This window comes from Nyctibius grandis, chromosome 6 (assembly GCF_013368605.1).
Source record: "Nyctibius grandis isolate bNycGra1 chromosome 6, bNycGra1.pri, whole genome shotgun sequence".
In the NCBI taxonomy this organism is placed as follows: Eukaryota; Metazoa; Chordata; class Aves; order Nyctibiiformes; family Nyctibiidae; genus Nyctibius; species Nyctibius grandis.
In genome coordinates this window covers 81,789,925-81,812,644 of record NC_090663.1, presented here as the reverse complement: position 1 = coordinate 81,812,644, position 22,720 = coordinate 81,789,925, and the positions used below count along the sequence as shown (strand labels likewise).

The 22,720-nt window shown below is 37.7% G+C and overlaps 1 protein-coding gene across 5 annotated transcripts in view; it reads right to left on the bottom strand.

Moving 5' to 3' along the window:
• Window positions 1-8,878: 8,878 nt before the first annotated feature.
• PDE5A (phosphodiesterase 5A) overlaps window positions 8,879-22,720 on the bottom strand; it is a 128,508-nt gene continuing 114,666 nt past the window's right edge. For all 5 annotated transcript variants that reach the window (XM_068403151.1, XM_068403148.1, XM_068403150.1 and 2 more), the window contains 8 exons: window positions 22,130-22,224; window positions 18,739-18,826; window positions 17,501-17,601; window positions 17,330-17,407; window positions 16,340-16,403; window positions 15,683-15,757; window positions 15,076-15,159; window positions 8,879-11,657 (listed from right to left, as the gene is read on the bottom strand). In XM_068403151.1, the coding sequence (XP_068259252.1) occupies window positions 11,520-11,657; window positions 15,076-15,159; window positions 15,683-15,757; window positions 16,340-16,403; window positions 17,330-17,407; window positions 17,501-17,601; window positions 18,739-18,826; window positions 22,130-22,224 (723 nt within the window). In that variant the 3' untranslated portion in view covers window positions 8,879-11,519. The remainder of the gene's footprint in view (window positions 11,658-15,075; window positions 15,160-15,682; window positions 15,758-16,339; window positions 16,404-17,329; window positions 17,408-17,500; window positions 17,602-18,738; window positions 18,827-22,129; window positions 22,225-22,720) is intronic.

Genomic DNA, 22,720 nt, shown 5'->3' with positions numbered 1-22,720 from the left:
CCCTTTAGTCTTTTGAAAGGTGGGAATTGGTGCAAGCTAGTCTGTTGTAGTTGTGAACACCTCGTGTTCCAACTACAGCTATTCCAGTTCAGGAAGACTCTCCCAGCAGTAATTCGCAGAGGCTATCTCAGATCTGCCAACAGAGCTCCTTTTATCAGTGTTTCCTAATTAATTTCATTTGAAGTGAGCCACCTCCTCTTACACAGCAGGTGTTTCAAACCTGGGGTTTTTGCCTAAACTGTGTGGGGAAGAGAGGGGGATATGAAGACCCTCATTTGCCAAACAAACGGTTGCTGTGAGGGCGCAGTACCCCCAGCATGGGCTCACGCTGAACGCGTTGGAGCACTGACCTGGTGAGCTGGCGCAGCCGCAGCTGTGAGAGAGCAGGTACCCACAGCCATGTCCCTGTTCTGTGTGGGAAGGTTCACTTGTGAGGTGATGGACACATGTCCTCTTCAGGCTGCAGCTTGTCCTCTTGTCTTCCAATGTTCCAGCTGCTGTCATTCGCCTTCCTCAAAGCCGTGATCTTCCATCTTAGAAATGCCTTTTTTTCCTCCAAGACTAGGAAGAAGCAGAGCCTGCCACTTTCCCTGTACTAGCTACCTGTTCTTTCTTCTTCCTACCTCTTTTATTCCTGTCTTGCAGGGTAAAGAAGCCTGCCAGAAGGAAGGCGTTCAGGCTGTTTATTCTTAATGGCAGTGAGGGAAGTACCTCACTATCTATTTAACACCACCATTTAGGTCTCATTACATGTAGTTTTTACATGCAGTTTCTTCCCACATTTTCATGCAGTTTTTTATCACCTTGACTTACATAAAAGTTCTAAAATAAAATTTGCAATCAAGTAGGCATAATTTTGGTAGAAAAAAAATCCTGCCTCTATATAAATATTAGAATTCCAGAATTAACATCTTTTGCAAAGGACAAAATTGAAATACTGCATCTCACTGTGAACTGGAGCATTGTCAGGTACAGGCAAGACATTTGACTAAGGGTAATATATACATGCTAGCCGCTGTAATTGGAACTGGGTAAAAATCAGCCAGCTATAAAATGGAAGAGGAGTAGTTGTGTTAGCATGGTGCTGAGTCCAAACTCAGTGTCTCAAAAAGTATCATAGCCCATGCCCAGTGCTGTGCTAATCATGGATGCCCATCTTACCCCTCAGCCAGCTCAGAAAATGGGCAAAATGAGTTTCTACTAGAGTCAGATTATCTCTTTTTATTGCACTGGAGTGTATCTTGACCTTTGTAGTTATCATTGTCGTTCTATAGTATTTATTTAGTATATATACATAAACAAAAATACCTGGTGTCTGGTTATAGTTCATCCAATTCATTCTTGCTTAACAAAATTATTAACTCTCTTTACAGTCTTTGCAGAAGGATTCTTTCTGACAGTGGTGTAGTGCAACTTTTGAACCACTTCTGTTGTATCCAGTAGAAAATATATGAAATCTAACAAATAGGAAATGACCTTTTATTTTGAGTTTTTCAGGAAAGGTTTTCTACTTTTTAGGTGGATTCTGCATTTGAACCTGATGATTCATTTCATTTAAGAAATGCTAAGGTATCTGAAGTAGTGTTTATGTATTTAAACAAAACTAATGTTACTGATTACTTTCCTCATTTGAATCCGGTCTATCTTCTTAATCTCTGAAAACATAACTCAAGAGTAGTGACATTCTGCAGGTTAAGTATGAATTTCTGCATCAAACTTACTTTAGCAGTTTTTCTGAACCTTAAAAAAAGGGGAAGGTCTTGTGGAGCGAGTCCTTAACTGACAGGAAGATCTCTCAGATGTGCTTTTCCAGCCAGTTGTCTCACAACTTGCCTTTCCCCCCAGTGATTCTTTGGTCTCCCTCAGAAGTCAGGCTAACCAGCCAACTCCAAACATTTCTACCACGGGAGCAGTGAGTAGCTGGGTCCTGAATTTCACATCAAAGCTTGTTGCTCCATTTCTGTCCCATTTTCCCCTTAATATTTCTTTTCACTGGGCATGGGTCCTTAGGATCCTGTGCAGATCAGCCCCACAGATCTGTCAGTTAAGTAAGAATCTCCACAGGTGGTCAATATTTATGAGTTGCATGGTGTTTCTATGTTGGTGTAGCGCTGACAGCATAAAGAACTGTTATTCTCTGAGGTCTGATGGAATGTCAGTGCTAGAACAAGCAGCCGTCTTTTTAATCTCTCACAATTTACATGAGTTACTTAGGACTATTAATGCACTAAAATTTGACCAGTTTTCTTGCCTGTACTAGAATAATGCAATATACACTTTATTCAGAGTTCTTCTGAGTTCCTATAAAAGCTGGATTTCCTTCTAAAATTATAATTAAAATTGTTTTTATCAATTGTTTTTAATGTTGGAACATTCCACGAGTTTTTTTCCTTCTGTCTACCTCTTCCTTGTGTGGTTTTCAAAACTACGATTTTTGCTTAGATGGTGCATTGAAGAACTTAGTTTTTAGTATTGCTGGTTGCATGAAAGTCATGAAAGCTAAGGGTGTGTATTCTTGGCTTCGTGGCTTTCTTCAACGTGTCAGCTTCAGAACACTGAAAATGGACAAACTCATTAACTTTGAAGTTTGATCTTTAAATGAGGTGAATGGAAATAAATTATTAACTTATATGGCCATGCCAATCTCATCATGCCAGTCTGTGATAATCACACTAAGCTGTATTATGATGGTAATTGTCAATGAGGTTCCAAAGATCAGGGGGACAAAAATGCTTTTGCAGTGGGTTATATTCCTCTATCCTATTTATTGTTTTGTGGCTTGTCTTGAAGTTGTTCTGCCTAAAATTAGCTAGGGCAGTAGAACTCAGCTTTACCATGGATTGATAATGGCTTGGTGCCAGCATAAACATAACATACTTATGTAAATATTATCATATGTAATATTATGTATTAAGAGAGAGATGAATCCCCCTTAAAACCATGCAGATTAACTGGTTTCTGTCAGGTAGCTGTGAATTGATTTGGCGGTGTTTATGCCGTTTTCTACTGTGTGATTTTTCTATATGTCTTGGGATGGATTGCAAAGATGGCTGGGCACTTAAATTTTTTAAGTGCTCCTGGATCCCTTATTGTGAAGTTTTACTAAGCATTTAAAGCACAATACTCAAATTTATATCTATATGGTAAATAGATAATTCCATGCCAGTAAAGCCAACTTTAGCATAACTATGGGTGGCCTAGCAACAAGGAGCTCGACGGAGCCTAACTAATGCCATCTCTTGGATAAATAATTTCAAAGTACGTATTGCAATTGGGTGTTGTATTGCAGCAGGAGCAGATCATACTTGAGCTAGATTTTGTCCTGCTCCAGCTGCCTGTTTGCTAAGTTTCTGGTTTTATTTTGGTTCAAGGAGAATCTTCTGGATGCTGCTAATATGCAATCTGTTCAACATGAAGATTCAACATTTGAAGATTACCTAGAAATTTCCAGTGAGTATAGATCCATTTATCTGATTAGTTAGTAGTGGGCTGTGGATTTTAAAGCTTACTTTTAAGAGTCTGTATATGCTCCTTTTTAATTTCTGCGTAATGGCTCTGATCCATAAAGTGCTGAGTGTCTTTGAGAGCTGATTATTGAGAGAACTGAGTGCATGAGCTAATAAGCTCCAGGTTAAAAAAATCTAGAAGCGAAATGCAGGATTTTCTTAAAGCAGTAACAACTCTGGTATTTACTTCATCCATTACTGCATGCTGAAATGAATCCTAGGATTACCTAGAATAGTAGAATCTAGCCTAGTTTCAATGAAAAGAGGGTGACAGTGAACAATTGCCAATAAAAATAAGTGTGCTTTTCCAGTAAAGGTTATATGAATCTTCGAGTATTAGTGCCATTTGTCACTTGTCAAATAGAGACTGATACGTCAGTTGACCCCTGGGACTTTGTGTCAGGCTTATCTAAGGTATTTAAATGTATGTCTTAATACTCTTTTCCTGTATTTTCCAGGCAAATACTTAGTAGCAGGCAAATTTAGGGAAGTAGTTTCTTTTTGTTCAGAATATGAAATGTGACCAAAGGGGTTGGGTTGAGTTATAGTCCAATGAGCTAACAATGTACAGTATTGAAAGTCTGCATCAGTCTTTTCAGTTTCTCCAAAATTTGAACTGGACATTTAGTTCATTCCAACATAGCTATTTGCTGATCGTACGCTTTTGCTCTTGATTATGATATAGCTCCAAACTCCACCAAAGATAATTGTGATTATCTGGATTAGTGACTTCAATCTAATCTCATCTGTAAAACAGTGAGCTTCAGAGTTCTTCTGAGCTCAGCATAATGGCAAGAGAGCACCCTATATGGCTCAGATATTTAAATATTTGTATATCCAAAAGGAAAAGCTGGCTTCAAGACAAAACATGCTTTTCCTCATGTCTCACGTGAAAGCAGAACAGACACACAGATCCTGGTTCTATTTCCAGCTCAGAAATGGACTTTCTATGTGACCTTGACCAAATTAACCCCTCTACTTATCTGTAAAATGAACTTCCATTCCATTAAGAAGTTGTATATATCATAAAATAATGTGCCAGTGACTTGATTAACTATTACAAAAAAGGATTCTGAAGAAATGCTTATATGTGAATGTATCATGTGTAAACTAGTGGTATGATTTAACCATAGATTTTACTCCTAGTTTTTGTTAAAGATCTTTGATGATGTTAAACAAAAGAAACCTGTGTAAAGTATAGATCTATCTATCAGCCATTATGAACCACCAGGTGGGTAGTAGCAGGCTATGGCTGAATTGATTATCCTTATATTTCAGCAGGGAAGAGGATTTTGTCTTTACTTGATAGTACAGATTCAGAAGAGAAAATAATGCAGCTGTTTGGAGAACAATTCAATCTCTCAGGAAGTGTAAAAATAAATTTCCATGTTAAATAAAATAAGAGCTTTGGAATAATGGGGGAAAACATGCAGCCAGGTATTTCAAGAAATTCTGAATTGTAAATACTGAACTGAAAATTTACTGTGTTTATAACTTGTGATACTCTTCAACTGAAATTGAAGTTCTAAACTTATGTACATGCTAAGAAATGCTAATCTCCTCTGAAGGGCTGAAAAACTCAATGGCTGTCAGATTCCATAAATTTAGATCCTAAAGCTTAGTACTATAACAAACTCGCACATTTGAATTATTTCTGAAAAATCTTAACGGGTGAGATTTCACACGAATGTGAAATGTGTGTCAGCAATAGCTGTCACCACTGTTGCTAAAAATATGGCTGGAGGAAGGAGCTATTGTCTTTTCCATTTGTTAAAAAGGCATCGTAGTTGTGTGATATGTGAAAGACCGAGTGTAATACTCTTTTTCGCCTCTTCAATAAAAATGCTCTTGTTCAAGGTTATATTCTTTACTGGGCTGGGTAAGAAATGTATTCCAGTACTCCTGTTGAAAACTGCACCACTTCTCAGAGATGAATTCAAACATTCAGTAGGCCAGCAAAGGCTAAGCAGGAGCATGACTAGGTTGGTGAGTGGGCTGGAAAGACTGTAGTCCCAACAGCAAACGGTTACCTGATAGATGTAGATATACATAGACAGTTGTTCAGTTGCACTCATAAATTGCAGTTGGTTCAAGCAAACAGTGCTCGTGTTTTGTGCTGAACTAAATCTGGCCCTTCATAACTTTTTGAATGAGACTGTTGTTTGTCAGGGATGTACATACTTTTTGGTTTTGCCTAGAGCTAAAAAAAGTCAGGCCAGAAGTGTTGCTGTGGAGAACCTAATAGGCAAAGAACAGAAATTGCCAAAAAGCCCATTGGTCTAGAATTACTTCCAGGATCAGCAGTTTGGACATGATGAGGCTTTTGTTGTCAAAAATAATTTTTTCACAGTTTTGTTTGAAATCACTGGGTTTGACTGTTTCCATCTCTCTTACATGCTACCCCAGGACTTGATATTTGGGGGCAGAGGATGAGGATGGATTTGTGTAACAGTTGTATTTGCTGGTTCTACTCACCCAATAAATAAACTGGTTTCTGACAGCTCCTAAGTGTGGCTGCAGTGCTCTCTAGTGGTTAGTAGCAGTGAAATATATTTTGCTGTTTTTAAATGAGAAGAACTTTACCACTGGCTCATCTCAGTAATACTTAAAAGTATCTTGATATTAATAGTGAAGTTTTTCTCTTCAGGATTTCTAGGACCTAGAGAAGTTGTTATAAAATATAAATTTACAGAAGCAATGATTTGAATCAGGGAACAACGAGGTGTTGAAAATTCAACCTCAGTAATATTAATTAACAAACAGTAAAATTTGACATCGTCCTTTTTATTTTCAAAAGCATGAAAACAGTACAAAGAGAAGAATGAGGAAATAAGTAATAAGCAGCAATTTGACCATAGAAAATAACCTGACTCTATATTCTCTATCAGCTGTACAGTAAGCAAGACTAATGATTCTCTTAGGTAATGTAACTAGTTTTACTAAGTAGTCGTAGGACAGAAGCAAGTGAGAACATGTAACATTCAGAAGACTTTAATACTGCTTAAAGGCAAAACATAATATACAGAGTAACCCCCTTAACCTAGTACAAAAATACTGTGCCCAGAAACTATATACTTGTTCAAATATTTTTAAAAGAATACAAATGGACAAACTCAGTGGCTAGTGACTGTGATTAAGATTTTTATTAAACTATAATAGAAATGTATATTAAAACTATTTACAGTGCATTTCACACTACATTCTTCACGAGATGCATGCAGTTGTCTGCCATGTTGAATACATAGAGGGCTCAAATTCTAACTTCAGTTACATGTGTAAGGTACCTTGGGCATCAGCAGGAATAGCTGAATACAGCAAAGAGCAGGTGAGGCAGGTGTTACCAAGGGTAAGAGTTTGGTCCCTCTTTATAGGTAAAAAAGGTGGATTTGACCCATTTTTTAACTTTCTATACAGCTCAGTCCAGCTCCCACTGAGGTAAATGGGAATCCTATAATTGAATTCAAATGGGCATTTGAGCATGCCGTAGGCCCTGGCATGACGAGCTCATGCTGTGAAAGTTAGTGGAAACTAGCTATTATATACCATGATCACATAAATATACATTTACAAACAGTGGTACTTAGATATGAGTTTCTCTATGGAAACAAACTTCTTTATGTGGAAAATAAACTTTCCCATGCAATTTCCATTCATCTAGCAATAACAAAGATAAAATATCTTGCTGTCACAAGTTGCTGTATTTAGCAAGCGTCACTTATTACCAGGCCAGATTCTGTGATGTTTCTTGTTCCTGTGAAAGTCCAAACCAAAAAATCCAGCCCTCATTATTTATCATACTCTGGCCAAACTAATTTTTTCATTCAAGCTCCAATGTTCAAGCTTATCTTTCAAATTAGTGCAAGTCCCTGAAGTACAGCAGGGAACTGTGAAATAAAGCTGAAACCTTGTGGAATGTAAACTGCACGTGATTTGACATGAAGAAGAAACTACAGTATCACAGAGACAAGAGCCTTAACTAAAGCTAATGTATAAATTTGACAGAAATACTAGGTCTCTATAAAACCTTTAAAATGTATGAATTTATTATGAGTGAGGCATTTTTTCCATCAAAACTCTCTGCTACCTTCTCCTGCATAACTGCAAGGGGCACCAACCAGATCACTCCGGCAACATCCCCTAATTTTAAGGGGCTAGATCTGACTTTTCATAAGCTTTCTGTATAATGGATTGGAAAATCAGTTACCTAGTAATTTTGAAAAATCTCACATATGAATTAGACAGTGCTCTGATTCTGTCAGTTTGTGCCACTGCCAGATAAAATGCATTGGATTCAAAAGTTCATCTTTACATGCATGCAATTGTCAGAGGGAGATGCATAAAATCAGGCTTGGTAAAGAGAGATCAGCTGGTCATCAATGGAATAGGTTATTCATGTTTATCATTAGCCCACTTGTATTCTGTGAAGATATGAGAGTAATCTGCTTTTGACTTTAAACTGCTATGAATTAAAAATCAATACCATCTCCAAAATCATTACATTATTTTCCCCTCCTTTCTTTTATTGTGTGAGATAATAGAAAACCTTCTACAGCTAATACTGGACGTGTAACTAACTTGTTGGAAAAGAAGTACTACCTACAGCTTAAGAGCCTCACTGTTTTTTTTTTAATTAGAATAGGTAGGGTTAATCAGTAATTTTGCATATGTTAATAGTATGACAATTTTTTCAGAAGGGGAACAAAGAAAGAAAAGTGTACTTTAAGCATTAAACTATGCTGCGGAGTGACTTTAAAAGAAAATATGTCTGTGTCCAAGAACAAGTAGGATACTAACTTCATTGAGACAAGTGCTAAAAATTAGTGGGACAAATTCTGTACGCGAAGACTTAAGTATCAGATTTCAAAATGGCTTTAATGGACTTAAGACTGAACTGACAAAGAGATAAAAACTCCGTTTGTGCTTGTTTCTTGTATAATCCTGATTGCTAAAAGCACTGATTGCTTTAGCTAGACAATATAAGTTGGGGAGAATATGTTTGAGACTTGACTAAAATAATTATATACACAACTCATGATGAAATTAATGGCAGCTGCACGGCTGTAATCCACTAGCTGGGTTTGAAAATGTTGAATTCTGAAGGCAATGAATTTCAGGCAGAAAACAGCCTGGCTTTTTTTTTCACACTGTGACCTATCTACATTATGAAAGGAATGAGCCATTTCTGCAAACAGTTCACACAAAGCTATGACACCAAACCAGCACACTCTGACTTTGCCTTCAGAGTAAAACACTATATAAACAATTTGATCACTCTGAAATTCCATGAAGTACAGCAATCTATGCTTTTGAGGTTCTTCAACCAGTCGTTTAAAGGGGTTGGTTTTATAGAAACATATACAGATACAAATGTATTATGACATTTAAATGGTTTATTTACTAGCAACTGTATTTCTATATATGTTCGAACCTTTGTAGTGGAAGAGATTCTGTGGGATAAATGTGTACAGATACGTAATTAAATATACGCATATACTGTATAACTGTGTTCATTTTAAGTGAACCTTTGAAAAAATGCAACATCATGTCCATTTTCTTCAAATCAAAGGTATGAATCCACCACTCCTTTGTAGTAGTTATAAATTTATGTCATAATAAAGCTCTGTTGAACACACAATATAGCAAACAAATACTGGGATCTTAATGCAAATGATATGTCACTACAGTGTAATGCCACCATAGTTGATTTGCTGTGTTGTCACCATGAATTACTAGTCTCAACCACAGTAGCAAGAATACACCTTTATATACATATACTTTATTTATATTAAATATGTATCTCATCATTTAGCATAATAATTATATTTCAGTATCTCAAGCATTCAAGGAAAAGAATATACAAGGACTATGCAAATCCTAAAGCAAAGTTTCCTATTTATCAAAAAGTACCTAAAAACTTTTTTGGGGGGGCAGGCTGCTGTCATTTTTCTGCATAGCTATGACATACTACATAAATACAGTGTACTGTGTTTCCGTATAAATACACATATGGAGCACTGCATAACAGTGGCCCTGGAATTCTTAAGTGTTGAATTCCATACTTTTTTTGAAAATCTAGAAAAAAAAGCCAGGAGAAATACTTTTGTAGAAAAATGTTTTCATATTCAGCTGCAATAATGCATTATTGGTAGTCATTGGAGAAGTTTGAGATAGGATTTAATCAGTGATAAATAATTTAGGTTGGCAGAAATGCTGCAGACTATCAGAATACCTTATTCTACATTTAAAAAAGAATCTACTATGAAACTCAGTATCGTCAAACCTTTTGAAACATTTGCTTCACCTTTTGTTAGCTTCTGGTATAGTTTATCTACACGCAGAGACTGATAAAAAGAGGGTTTTTTCCCTGTCTTCCTGACCAGCTCTTACAAGGTGGGATTGATAATCTCCTGGGAAATAGAATTTATTGCAGTTGCCAACTAGAATTTTCTGGATTACTGTGACAGAAACAAACTCCCACACTTCAAAGTACAATCCCAAACGTATTACTGTTGCCTAATACTATTGCTGATTTTCACTGAAAAAGCATTACTACAGATTAAAAAACCCCAACATTTTCTGTGTCTCTCTGCAGCTTAAGTTACACCTACTGCTAACCAATCTCAGATTGCTGACGTTAATCTCCTAATCCTGCCTACCCAAAGAACAGTAGTCTCTTTGTATTACTCTTTTGGGGTTTGTCTAATGTGTATATTTTCTTGAACTGGTTCCCAATTCAAAACTGGTTTTATTAGTCATCTTCATTTAAATAAAATATCAATGTTGCTTTTTTTACTAGTGCAAGTTAATCGATTTCTTACTTTTCTGAATGTTAATGCCTCACATACAAATGGCAAATCCCTGTAGCATTCTCGGCTATTTTTCTTTCAGTATTCTTTTTTCCGATTCCTTTAAGACATTGTGATTAATCATTGTTAACATTAATGCTAAAAATGATTTTTAAAAGATGTTAACATAAAACTTCCTTCAAAGTGGTCACAGCCATTTCATAATAGCACTGGCCTAAAGAATCAGTCATTGATAGTCACCAGAGGTGTGCCATTCCTGCGTCATTCTGATTCAGATTTTCATCTCTTGCTCTTGCAGTCACATTCTCTTCTACTCTTCCTGCCTGTGATTCAGTCTGTTGGTTATGATTATGTTAAATTCAACTTCCAAATGAAGTTAAAACCAGCATATAAAAGTGATCCTGTTTAGTTTCCATATCTCTGTGTGTGTGCTTCTTGCAGCTTTCTACGGGAGCCATTTTTCCATGGCAGCCTGTCAGTTATGTTGAGATATTTCATCAATCTTCAAGCAGTTTCCATTATTCATGGATAATTATGACACTTCTACCACAAAACTCCTAAGCCCCCACTGCCTAGTAATTCACAGGGTTTTTAAAAAATTCTCCAAATGCAAGACATTTGTTAAGACATTCCTCTAATATGAAAAAAAACTACTGGGTGCACAGATTCTGGGGCTTTTTCACTTCAAAGCCCAGTTCTGTCTCTTGAAAGAGGTTAGCATAGTATATGCTGGATTAGGCTCCCCAGAGTTAGTCCCAATCTTTCCTCTGAACCTCTGGGAAGAGAACAGGCAGGACTGCTCATTACTTTTATAACACAGCAAGATTGGAAGAGGAAAAAAGGTGCGAAATGCAGTAGTCTCTTAAGATACTGGCCACAACATGATCACTAAACAACTATATACATCTATAAAGTAATAGGCTCTCGGGGACAGTCAAGTAACTGCACGCGTACCTTCTTGTGGAATAGGGTAGCAAAAACTACCCTTGCAGATCTTTTTCCATCTCAATCAGATGTAATAAAAGAAACATACTATCTTTATATAACCTTGGCATATACATGGTCATGCTATATCTTGAAATGTGGAAAAATAATACAGCAGTGGCAAAACATAAGCCAAATTCATACAGTGTTTAGCAAAATGCAGTACTCCCCTATTACTATGTCTTCTATATGAACTTAAGCTCGAGGTTGTTAAATCAGCATCTCAGTTCCGTTTGGCTTGATTGCTTTCTCCATTAATCAGATTCTTCTCTTGTTGTTCAGCTAAGGATTGCCATTTCTGCCTGTTTTTTCTACAGCCATCCAGTAAAGGGTAGCAGGCCTCTGACACATGCGTTAGGGCCTGAAATAAATTAAGAACACGTAAAACAGATTACATTTAACAACAAAAAAAGTGTTCTTAAAGATGACCATGAGAGAGACCAGAATGATTGAAATACGAGGTCTGTCTATAATTGAAATGGAGCTTGTATTTTGAACTTCAAGGAAGGCTTCCTGCTGCACATCAAACATGGACACAATTACCTGGCACTAGAGACTAGACTGAGCAGCAGTGTCCATACAGCACTTGATACATAGATGCAGAAGGAACCACGATAAGTTCATTGTATTATGCACAAGGGACCTGTCCAGTATTCCCAGTGAAGTACTACGCATGGACTTTGTTCGCAAGCCAGTCCTTTGAATGTATAGCAAGGCTGGTCACGAGGATGACCTTGGAATGGTAATCAGACACAGAACAGGTATAGTCAATGGGACCATACTCACTGATGGTGTATCAACAGACTCAGAGGAGTTTTCTCAGCAATATTTGGATTCAAGACACTTGGCACACGATAGATAAATTACATTTGACACTTAGTGCCTTTTAGGAATAACTGTGACTGAAGTCAGTCAAGTGTTTTTCATGTGTTACTATATCAGAGTGAAGGAAAACTGGATTCTGATGTTTAAATATAGAATTGAAAAAATAAAAGAAAAATTCGTAAGTATTTTTGTATTTTTTTCTTTCCTGATGGAAGTCATGAAAATGTACCCTCACACTATGACAGTCAATCCTTACTTGCATCAAGGGTTCTCTTGGCTTTTGGAATGAAGTCACACTATTCAAAAGCGTAAAGTGAGACTTTAATAGTTCAGACAATGAGGGCTGACAAGTTATGGGAAAGAGTGTTTGAGCCTACGACTACTATGACCAACTGCAAAGTACACAGAGAAGAATCCTGGCCCCTCTGCTAGTCACTGTACAAAACATAAAATCAGACCAAATTTCACATGGAATTCAGGTCTCATTCAAATAATGTGAGGTATCAATGTCTAATTCTTCTGTAACTTTACACAGAGACCCTACTGAATGATCAGCTTGTGTAAATCTTCATAGTTCCTTTCCCTTTTGGCTTTATAGGCTGCTTCATTAGTTCCAGTAAACTTAATCAAATTATTCTTGATTTACAGCACTATAAGAAGAATGGGGCTGTCAAGTATCTCTGGAGTTTTCCTGTTTTATTTATCTGAATATATCTAAACAGCATTTAAAAGTGCTAGATGGTACTTTTTTCAATTAAAAAATGAAGAGAGTGAAACACATTTCTCTTGTTTTTTCAGATTTCTGAACTTAAAGGGAAGACTTGTAGATCATTCAGTTTAACTGCACTAGCTAACACAAGCCAGAAAGCTTCAGCTGAATGGGATCTGAACTACTCTGAATAACATGGTAAGTCACATATTTGCAGTGTTGTATTGGGAACTCATCTCTGCATTGTGTTTCAAATTCCTGCTGACTGCAAGGAAGCTAAGAAAACAGTGAAAAGGCTGTTGTTACAACCCTGTTTATTGTTTGCTTTTATAGCACTAGAATGCTGGAGAGTGAACTGTGTGCTTGTTACTTTGAAAATTAACACTGAAGTTGTTTATATGTCTTACCATTTATTACTCACTGAAGAAAACAAAGATCTGTGTAAGCAGGCAATATCCCCTACTTGTACTCCAGTCAAAATAAACAAACACTGGACCAGCTCAAACCATAGCCCCTTCCTTGGATTTATCAGTACTGTTATGGGCTTTATCACTTTCTCATAGGCTCACCATCCTCTTTAGTGCTCTCTGCAGGTAAGTCACTCTCACTTATCTGTCAGATCAGGACAAATGCTGGCATACTCTGAGCCTATATAAAGTCCCAGATACTGTCAGCCTGCTACGTGCTGTTCCAGTTCAGGTCAGACTTGAGACAAGATGACAAGTAAGACTGATACATGGAAAGCTGTAAGAGGCAACATGTTCTGAATAAAAAGATGCTGCTTAGACGCTCTCCTGTGGATGTAGCATCTCCTTCTTTCTTCCCCAATTAAAGAGAAGACTTTAAAGAGGAGACTGCAAACATTTGTAGGTGCTTTTGGCTGCTAACCAGGAATGGCTTTGTATTCACTGTGGCATAACAAAGCTGCCGTTACAAAGCAGGGACACAGTACCTAGAAATTACTCATGCACCTCATTTCCTTGCAGGAACTGTACAGGAGCTGGGTACAGTTTGGACTAGTACCACTTGTTAATTGTTGATGTAAGCTGCAGCGCATATTTCAGAGTAAATAATTGAAAATTTTATGGTCTTTTCATAAATGGAAAGGTAAAGCCCTCCCCTAACAAGAAAACGTATAGAAGTTCAGGCTCTGGAGCTGTGGGCATTCAAACCTGCTCAGGTGTACTGTTCAAAGGATTTTCTGTTTGTATAGGCTGTACCTTGCCACAGATACTCAGTCTTCTTTCAATAGCCTACTTCCTACTGGAGATGGTTTTCTGAGGCTTCCCAGCAAAGGCTGCCTTATTTTCCTGACAAACAGTTTCTACAGCACAGAAACATGTGAATTTCAGGGGCAGCAGCTAGTAGCTCCCTCTCCTTCCTCTGTCCTTGTTTCCTTCCAACTGGTGGGTGCGGATTCTTTTTAGCAAAGTTTACTGTGTAAGAGGGAAAAATTTGAGTCATCACCTTGTTCCTCCCACTAGAAGATTCTTAAGAGTTAAGCTATCTGTTCCTCACCTTTCTTTTTCTCACCTCAGTTCCTGTAAGATACTTGCTACAGTCCCAATGAACAGGCTTTCACGCTAGTGCTTTACTGGTTTAAAAAAATCAGAAATCATTATGTCTTGTTTCACACTAGATCTGACCAGGTATTTGCTTATACAGTTTGTGACCAGGATGAAAAACATTTCAATGAATTCTCTCATGCACTGCTTTTGTGTGTGATGAAACAGAAAGAAAAAAATGGGATGGGAAATAAACTCGGGTAGATTTCCTATACATAGCATATCACCTTTTGCATGAAGAATTCCGAATTCTTTAAAACTCTGAAACAACACTTTTTATTAATGCACTGCATGAATACCATTCTCTTCCTAGATAGCAAAGCATTAGTTTTGTGACTTTCCCTGATGATCATTGCAGCTCACTCCAGCTGCTGGAATCCAGAATATAACCCAGGGATCTAACACTGAGTGTGCAGAGCACAGCAATTACCACTAGGTTTAAAAAAATTATAACAAAATACATTAATCAGACAAACATACCATTACTGATAAATACTAAAATAATCATTTCTTCAACTGAATAATGAACCATATGCAATATATAACAAAAAAAAAAATTTTTTAACTAAGGGACTAGGTTTTTATTTTATTTTTATTCTAATTTTAAATCTGCATCTACTAGAGGCTACAGTGAGCAGTTCTGGTTTTAGATATTTGCAATTCTTTCTTAAGCACCATACCTCATACAGCTGCAAACAAACAGCATCTATGAACCCAACCTGCATGCTGGGAATTTTATTTTTCTTCTCTCTGTTCATTAGATCCTGCAGATAAGAAGTAAACAAGCTCTGTATTTAAACGCATTAAATAACAAACCCAACCAAACCCAAAGAGACAGGCTGGAATTAAAAAGCAGCACCTTAAAAAGCACAGCAAGCTCAGCACAGCAGGGTATCAGTACATGTGTTACAATGCAGGTAACCTGACTGCATGACTTGCCTTCGGGGGTTGTCTTTGGACTGACAGAGCCCAAATAGCTAGATGAATAGAGAAGCTTACTGGTTTTGGATAGGTTGCAAACAGGTACCATTTTAGGAATGTATTTCCTAGACAATTTAATAAGACTGATTTAGAAGAAATAATGCTGTCTGTTCTTCTGGCTCAGCGATAATGACACACTGTTGGTATTTGGGAACCGCAGAAGAAAACTGACTACTAGGAAGACAGGGAAGGAGTTGGTCCTGTATTCCAGTCAGTGGGAGAAATTGTGGCTTTTGAAAGGAATGTGAAGTGCTGTTTGTGAAATCCATTTTGAAAGAAGTGATTCTGCATGATTCTGTCACTTACTGTTGGTTCTATGTTGAGTTCCTTCCGCTCTTTATCTCCTTGATCAAAGAACTCAGTAGCTACAAGCTCAGCAATCTGTAAGAGATTTCACACATTGAGAGCTCTAAAAGTTTGCTTGCTACCTACAATCAAAACTTGTTCCTGTGTTTCCCATCTCTCTTTAGGATATATTCAGTTGGGACCCCCCCCATAATGAGATGCTCCAGCTTAACAGATAACTTTTAGAATTCTTCATGCACACGTCTGTGCACAAGCAAAACACCTGTGTGTGCTGGTATTTAGTCTGACAAAGCAAAGTGAATAAAATGGCACAGAGGCATCTTACCACTGATAACAGTTGGAATGGTCAACACATAGAAAAAGTCAGCTGATACTAGTGTGTTGTATCAATTGACTGCCTTGTAGTTACACAGAAATGTTGGCAAGAACAAAGATTCCTGGTTTACCTTCCGATTACTGATAACATGGTGACATAGCTAAATGCACAGATCTTGCCACAAAGACCTGAGAAAGCCTTCAATCCACGTACAGCACTTTGAAGGACTGTTTCCTAAGGCTCTGCATTCCACCACTGCCTTTGCAATAAGGACTGGATGGAGGAAGCAAAAGCTGTTACACAGAGTTTGTATTTAGCAAATCTTAAAATTAAGCGTATACCCGTTGCTGAACTGGCCACGGTTTGGTTATGGCTGATAAATCACAAGCAGTCATCAGCATTGCTCTGTAGAAAAAACCAGAAAGAAATCTATGAACCACTGTATTGTGAAATGTATGTAGTCACCAAGTCAAGTGATTAGTAAAATAGAATATAAAATTTCAAGGAACATCCAAGTCAGAAAAACAAAGCAGAAATTAGCAATCAGCAAATCAGCAAAACAAGTCAGAAATTAAAGCAAAGTTATAAAGGTATCCAAGGCTCGATGATGTGGTAGACTTTCGCCTGTGTGAAATGAGCACACAGACATGAGCAAATCTGGACTGGCTCATTCGGTGGATTCACATCAAATGAACTGTTTCATTCTATTTGCTACTGGACAGACAGCACATTTATTGATTTCTGACATTAGCAGTGACTGCCATCTTTATTGACAGTATGAGGGCCAAGGACTGAAATAAGAATAGATGTAGAACATGACTAAATTAGATTGTTTTTTAAAGGCACTGAATTTGAAATATGGCATCCTTTCCTTTCTGAGACAGCCTAGGTAAGCCTGCTTTTCTGTAGCTGTGCATTACAATATGTGTCTCTATTCTTAATCTCCTTTTTTCTTCACTGCCAGTAAGGAATCAGCTTCCCAACAAACTGCCTGTCCTGAATCTTTAGTTATTGGTTTCAGCAATTCAGTATTTCAGTACAAAGTATCAACAGCAAAAGAACATGGCACCTAGACAGGAACCCTACACTCTTTAGGAAGAACAGAAATGCTCATGTAACTCCACGTGCTACTTAACAAAGTTTATTATACAGGTTGTAGACTTAGGAATTCAGACCCAGGGAGTCATTCAGTGACCTACGTGCCAGTGCCAGTTTGTACAGGCCCAGAGCACACAGATCTGCTGGTTTTAATGAAATTCATAGCAACATGGCATGGAGAATTGGGTACCTAATAATATTAACCGACTTCTTAATCATTCTGTTTTACTTACAAAAATAGCTCCTTCTGTGTGGGATCTTCCCAATTAAATTGCTTCTTCCTTAGAAGTTCAAAAAATTCTCCTCTCCTCCTTTAAAAGAAGTTAAAACAAAGATTTTGCAGCATGCTGACACAATCCAAACATCCAGCAATGACTATCCAACCAAACCTGCCTCTGACTTACTTTATGTATAGTGCTAGGTCTGTGGCAAGAATGGCTTGTTTTATCATTTTCAGTGTGGCCTTGTATTCTTCAATGGAAAGGCTGCTGAGAATCTGATTTCCCTTTACAAAAAAACAAAACCAGTGTTATCAGTAAAATGGGCAACAGCACACTAGTTTGCTAAAATATCTCTTAGATACTAAATCATTATGAGTTGCTTGCTGACATCTGATGTCATTCTTTTACCCTGCTTCCTTTTGCAGATTCCCCAATTTAAAAATAAAAATTCCAGTCGTCTTGAGTAATGGCAGAAAGCCGCACAGCAACAGCGTCGTAATTGACTATTACAAAATGAAACTGCACGCAGGGCACCATCAAAGCCTTTAAGTCCATTTCATTCATCAAAATTAAATTTGCCACTAGCTGTATCATAGCATTTGTCTTTCCTCTTCGCCCCCCACCTTAAGCAGAGGAACTATAACAGATTCCACTACCTGCCTATACACTTCATGTAACTGAAAATATTTTGCTTTTATGAAGCAACATGTATAACAAGCTATTACACAGAAATAGAAGCTCAGCAGCCCACTGTTAAACCAACGCACTATGGAGCTGGTGAAATGGCGACCTGCCTCCACTTTTTTTCCATATTTTCCTGTCTGAATAGGAAAGAATCATTACAATACAAAGGATGCTGAAGTACCATAGCTGTGATACAAAATGAGCAGTGAAAATATACTGCTTTGAAATGATTGCACATGCTGGATCACTGGTCTTAGAATTAGTTAATAATATAAAACAAGAAGAATGTAGTTTTATTTGCATATTTATTTAACTTAGGTTTGGCTTTACTTTGGAATGTCAACACTAGCAGTGTTTGGTTTGGTCTCATTAGGACTGCTTTGTGTATGTGTAGGCCAGAATGTTTTTTGAAATGAGAGCAAGGACTTGGGTTCATTTGGTGGTTCATAAGAGGTCATGAAAATGGCAACAAAGCCTTTTGCTTCCTTTGGTCCAAGGAAGCAGGTACTCAAAAGGATATTATTAGCAAGGCTTCCCTTATCAGGCAACGCTTGGAAAGGTTTGGTGGCACTCAGCAATGGAACGGTGATTTCAAAACTGCTGCATTTGCTTTCTTTACCCAAAAAGGAATAAAAATCACTTAGGAATGTATAAGGGTGGGATTCTATCCAAAAGCTAAAAATAAAAAGTAAATAGGGAATAGTTTCCTTCAGCATACACGAAAATGTGGCACTCACTGGACTATTCAGGATCATAAGGCATTGATCAAAATGATGATGCTCCATGATTGAGTGGCAATACAGTTGAGCCAGTGGATGTTCGCTTCTGAGGAGTAAAAAGACCCATCAGATGGAAAAATCAAATTAAACATATTACTAATCCAGAAATAACTTCCCTTTTAATGTCCCCTTCTCATTATAGGTTTACCCCCACCTACCCATGCTTGTTCCTAACTAGTTCCTTTCCCCCTTCTCTGTGAATACATTTGGAAGGATGCAAGGGCAGTACAGATAAAAAGACAATGCTGTTACTTTGCCAGAGCACTGACAACTCTAGTTTTCTGCCTTCTGTTACCTGTAGAGGCCAGCTGCACACAAGGAGTGAGAATGTAATACAAGGTTTTATGAAGAGTGAAAGTTCTTGTATGAAAAGGAAAGGCAACAAGAAGGGTTCATTCACTAGTAAAATTTAAGTGATAGTTTTAGGTTTTGTAACATTTTAAACACCTGCCTGGCATATTTAGTCAGCTCAGCTACTGAGCTTGTAAGTAATAATGCAGACCTAATCGGAAGCCCGCTGATACCAATGGAAAAATTCCTGCTGACCTCAGTGGGCTCCGGTGCAGGGCCCAAAATGTTGATCAAGTAATTTCCCAGAGTTAGTAACTGTATTGGTACTTCATTCATCACCACTCTCTTCATGACCAAACTACTGCAATATTGTTACCTACCCTTTGCCCTGGGTAAAATCCAAAAGGGAAACAAAATGTTGGTTGTACTACAGGCAGTGGAAAACAGCATGAAACCAACTGTGTGGATACAGAATTTAAAGCTAGCTTAGTCTAGAAAATAGAATTTACTGTTTGAGTTGCTTCAGACAAAATACAGAAACTCCTCCTCTCTGAGGATTTCTAATTTCCCCCTGTTCCTCATTGCATAATACAGTTCTTAGCTTTTGCTACTATATCTTCATTTTCAGCCCCTGGTCCCATGTTGCTTATGTCATCTCTTCAACTAAATCAGGATTCTTTTGGAAGTCTGTTTTGCTGCTTATCTTGAATCTATTACTCTTAATTATAATCTGACCTACAAATGTTTAATCATGTAAGAAATTCTTTTTTAGCATATAGTTCCATGGGACTTTTTGTATGGTTAAGGATCGTTCACATGAACTAGTGGTTGCAGGATTGGCTCCCTATGTAAGTGAGTGCACACAGAGACTCAAATAAAAGTCATAAGAGGAGACTCTGGGGATTTAAGAAGCACAAAAATGTGGAGAGAAAGATGGAAAGACAAACAAAAACGCGGAAAGGGAGATTAAAGGATGCAAGCCCCTAAGGATTATGGGCTGGCTGCCCAGCACCTCCTCTGAGAGCACTGCAAAAGGAGTATAGAGCAAATATGCTTGTGTGTTTCTGTAAGGAAACAAATTGTAGGACGGTGCCAACACATGCTGGGTGAAATTCCCACTGATTTAAGTGGGATGCATACTGTGTCCCCTAAAGTTCATCCTGGCTGAACAGAGACATATGTGAGAAATATCTTAGGTTATCTTCCCAAGTACTGCACCAAACTAGAGCTTGCTCAGTACTTACAGACCCTGGCTGTATGGGAAGACCCAAGTGCTGGAAATAAACTCAGGTCCTACTTCTGTAGTACACAGCATTTCTGTTAAACCTACTTTACATGGGGGTTTGGAAGAAAAAGAAAATAAAACCCCCACATATCTACTGAGAGACCTTTAAGCAATTCATTTCCTGTAATTTCTGCTCCCAGGACCATTTTAATTTTTGAAACCCCGTTGCTTAAGAAAAGAATCATATGCAAAGTATCTACTCTCCCTGCTTCCAAGGAAGAAACAAAAGGGATCCGTTCCTGGAAAAAATAACTTTTCATTTAGATTTAAATGAGGGATTTAAAAACAAAATTCATGGAACTTTCTATTGAAAAAGAATTATTAAGCTGTAATCATCACCGCTTTACAGCATGTGTGAATGTTAGATTTTGCTGTCTATGACACTTTCCCAGGGCATTTTTGAGAGGAGATGACGCATCTCCAGATGTCTTCCAGGAAATTTATTTTTAAATAAATAAAGCAAAAAATAGCTAACCAGTTCCAAGCACTGCAAGGCTACAGTTACTGCTGGAATCCCCTATTAGGGAACTAGAAAAAGGTTACTCTTTCAATTTTGTTTTGGGGTTCATTCTGGGGTTTTGGGGTTTGGTTTTTTTTTCTGCTAAGACATCAGTCTTAGTGTTATTCTGAACATATATCTGAAAGGCAGGAATTCTACTTCAGCTTACTTATTTTCTGCCATTCAGTATTCTCTTGCCTCAAACAAACTTTTCCTCCCCTAATATCTTACTTCACACACAGCAAGAACAGCAGACCACTTCTTCCAAAGGTAGCTTCAAAACCACTCTCCAACTCTGCCAGAAAAAGATACAAGTATACGTTTCTGGGTATCTTTTCCCCATCTCGGTCAGATCAGGACACGTTGCCGTATCACTGTAATCACATTATACCATGTTTTAAGTCAAGCTGTTTATTTAATTGAAGAATCATATACTGTTTTTTGAAGTGAATACTAAATTCACTGAAAAACACATTTTGGGCACATCTGAAACTATTAACAAATTCTAAAAAAACAAGTATTTTTAGTTAAAATTAAAATAGGGAGAAAATTTTAGAAGAGTTCAGATGTTTCGTTTTGATAAATTCAAAGCGAAGTATTTTGTTAGGTAAAAATATTGTTTCAAGTTTTTAAAACCTATTTTGACTTTTTGCATTGTAAAGTTTTTTCTGTAATTCCAGAATTGATTAAAGTTAAGGAGTACAGATAACCCAAAATCAATGCAAAACAGTCACACATTTTTAATGTGATTTTAAATATGTATCTTATCCAAATCGACTTAGAATTCTGAAAAGACATGGCTAAATCATGAGTAAAAGAATCAGAGTTCAAAATGGTAGGGAGACACCTTTGTAGCAGATGGCTGCAGATCTCAGCTCTGTGCTGGCCCAGACTAGACGGGGAACAGCTGGTTGGGCAGGGCGCAATCTGAAAAGCTGCAGGTTTCCTACACGCTGTCCCTGAGAAGCTGGGACCTTTTGCTGTCACTGTACGGGAAATGCGATGGGACATCCGAAACAGGAGCAGGAAGACGCTGTCCCTGCACAGTCTGCAAAGAGTTCACTTCATCTGCCATTGCAGTTAGTCAACAGCTGAGGTTGTGCATCTTTGCTTTGGACTCTTGAATGTTTCTGGCTGTTCTTGCACTTACTGCTTTGTAAAAACCTGCTCCTTTGCACAGCTTCACATCATCAAATCAATTAGGTTGTACTTAATTTAGCTCTGTGATTTTAGTACTCATTTGTTTTTACTTACCTTCTCTCAGACTGACTTACCTTTGTATGTAAGAGTTGTTCACCCCCCTGTGATCCAAATCATGGCTTAGAGTTGCTATCAGCAAAGCCAGTGTTTCTAAGTCAGTCAGTTTGCTCTATATGTAAAGAGTAATACAAGAAGTGAGTTAGCTTTCTCATGGGCATTTATTTTGCACAATGTTTTCTATCTTCTGTCTTTGTCTTTACCCACATAGCAGATCCAGTTCTGGCCCAGGGGGGACAAGGACATAAAACGGTATGCTGAGAATAAGGGCTGTCTCTGAAGTTGTGGTGCACAGTAATAATCATTCTCCGTAGGCCTCAATGCAGTTTTCAGAGGGAGCATCATCTAGCCCTATATATACTGATGGGAAAACTGATACAGAAGAAAAGTGACTTGCATAATGTCACCTGGCAGCCAAGAGAGAGCATGAGGAATTTTTTAAAATTCTGGCCCTATGACATTTAGCTCAGCTCCTCTATTACCTCAAGGGACTTAGGCTACATTCCCTAAGTGGGTATAAAAATACATTATACAAATCTCCTTGGAATAATCAGAAGCGAAAAATGTCATGCTTTTCACTGATCACTGGGCAAATAAATTAACAGAAG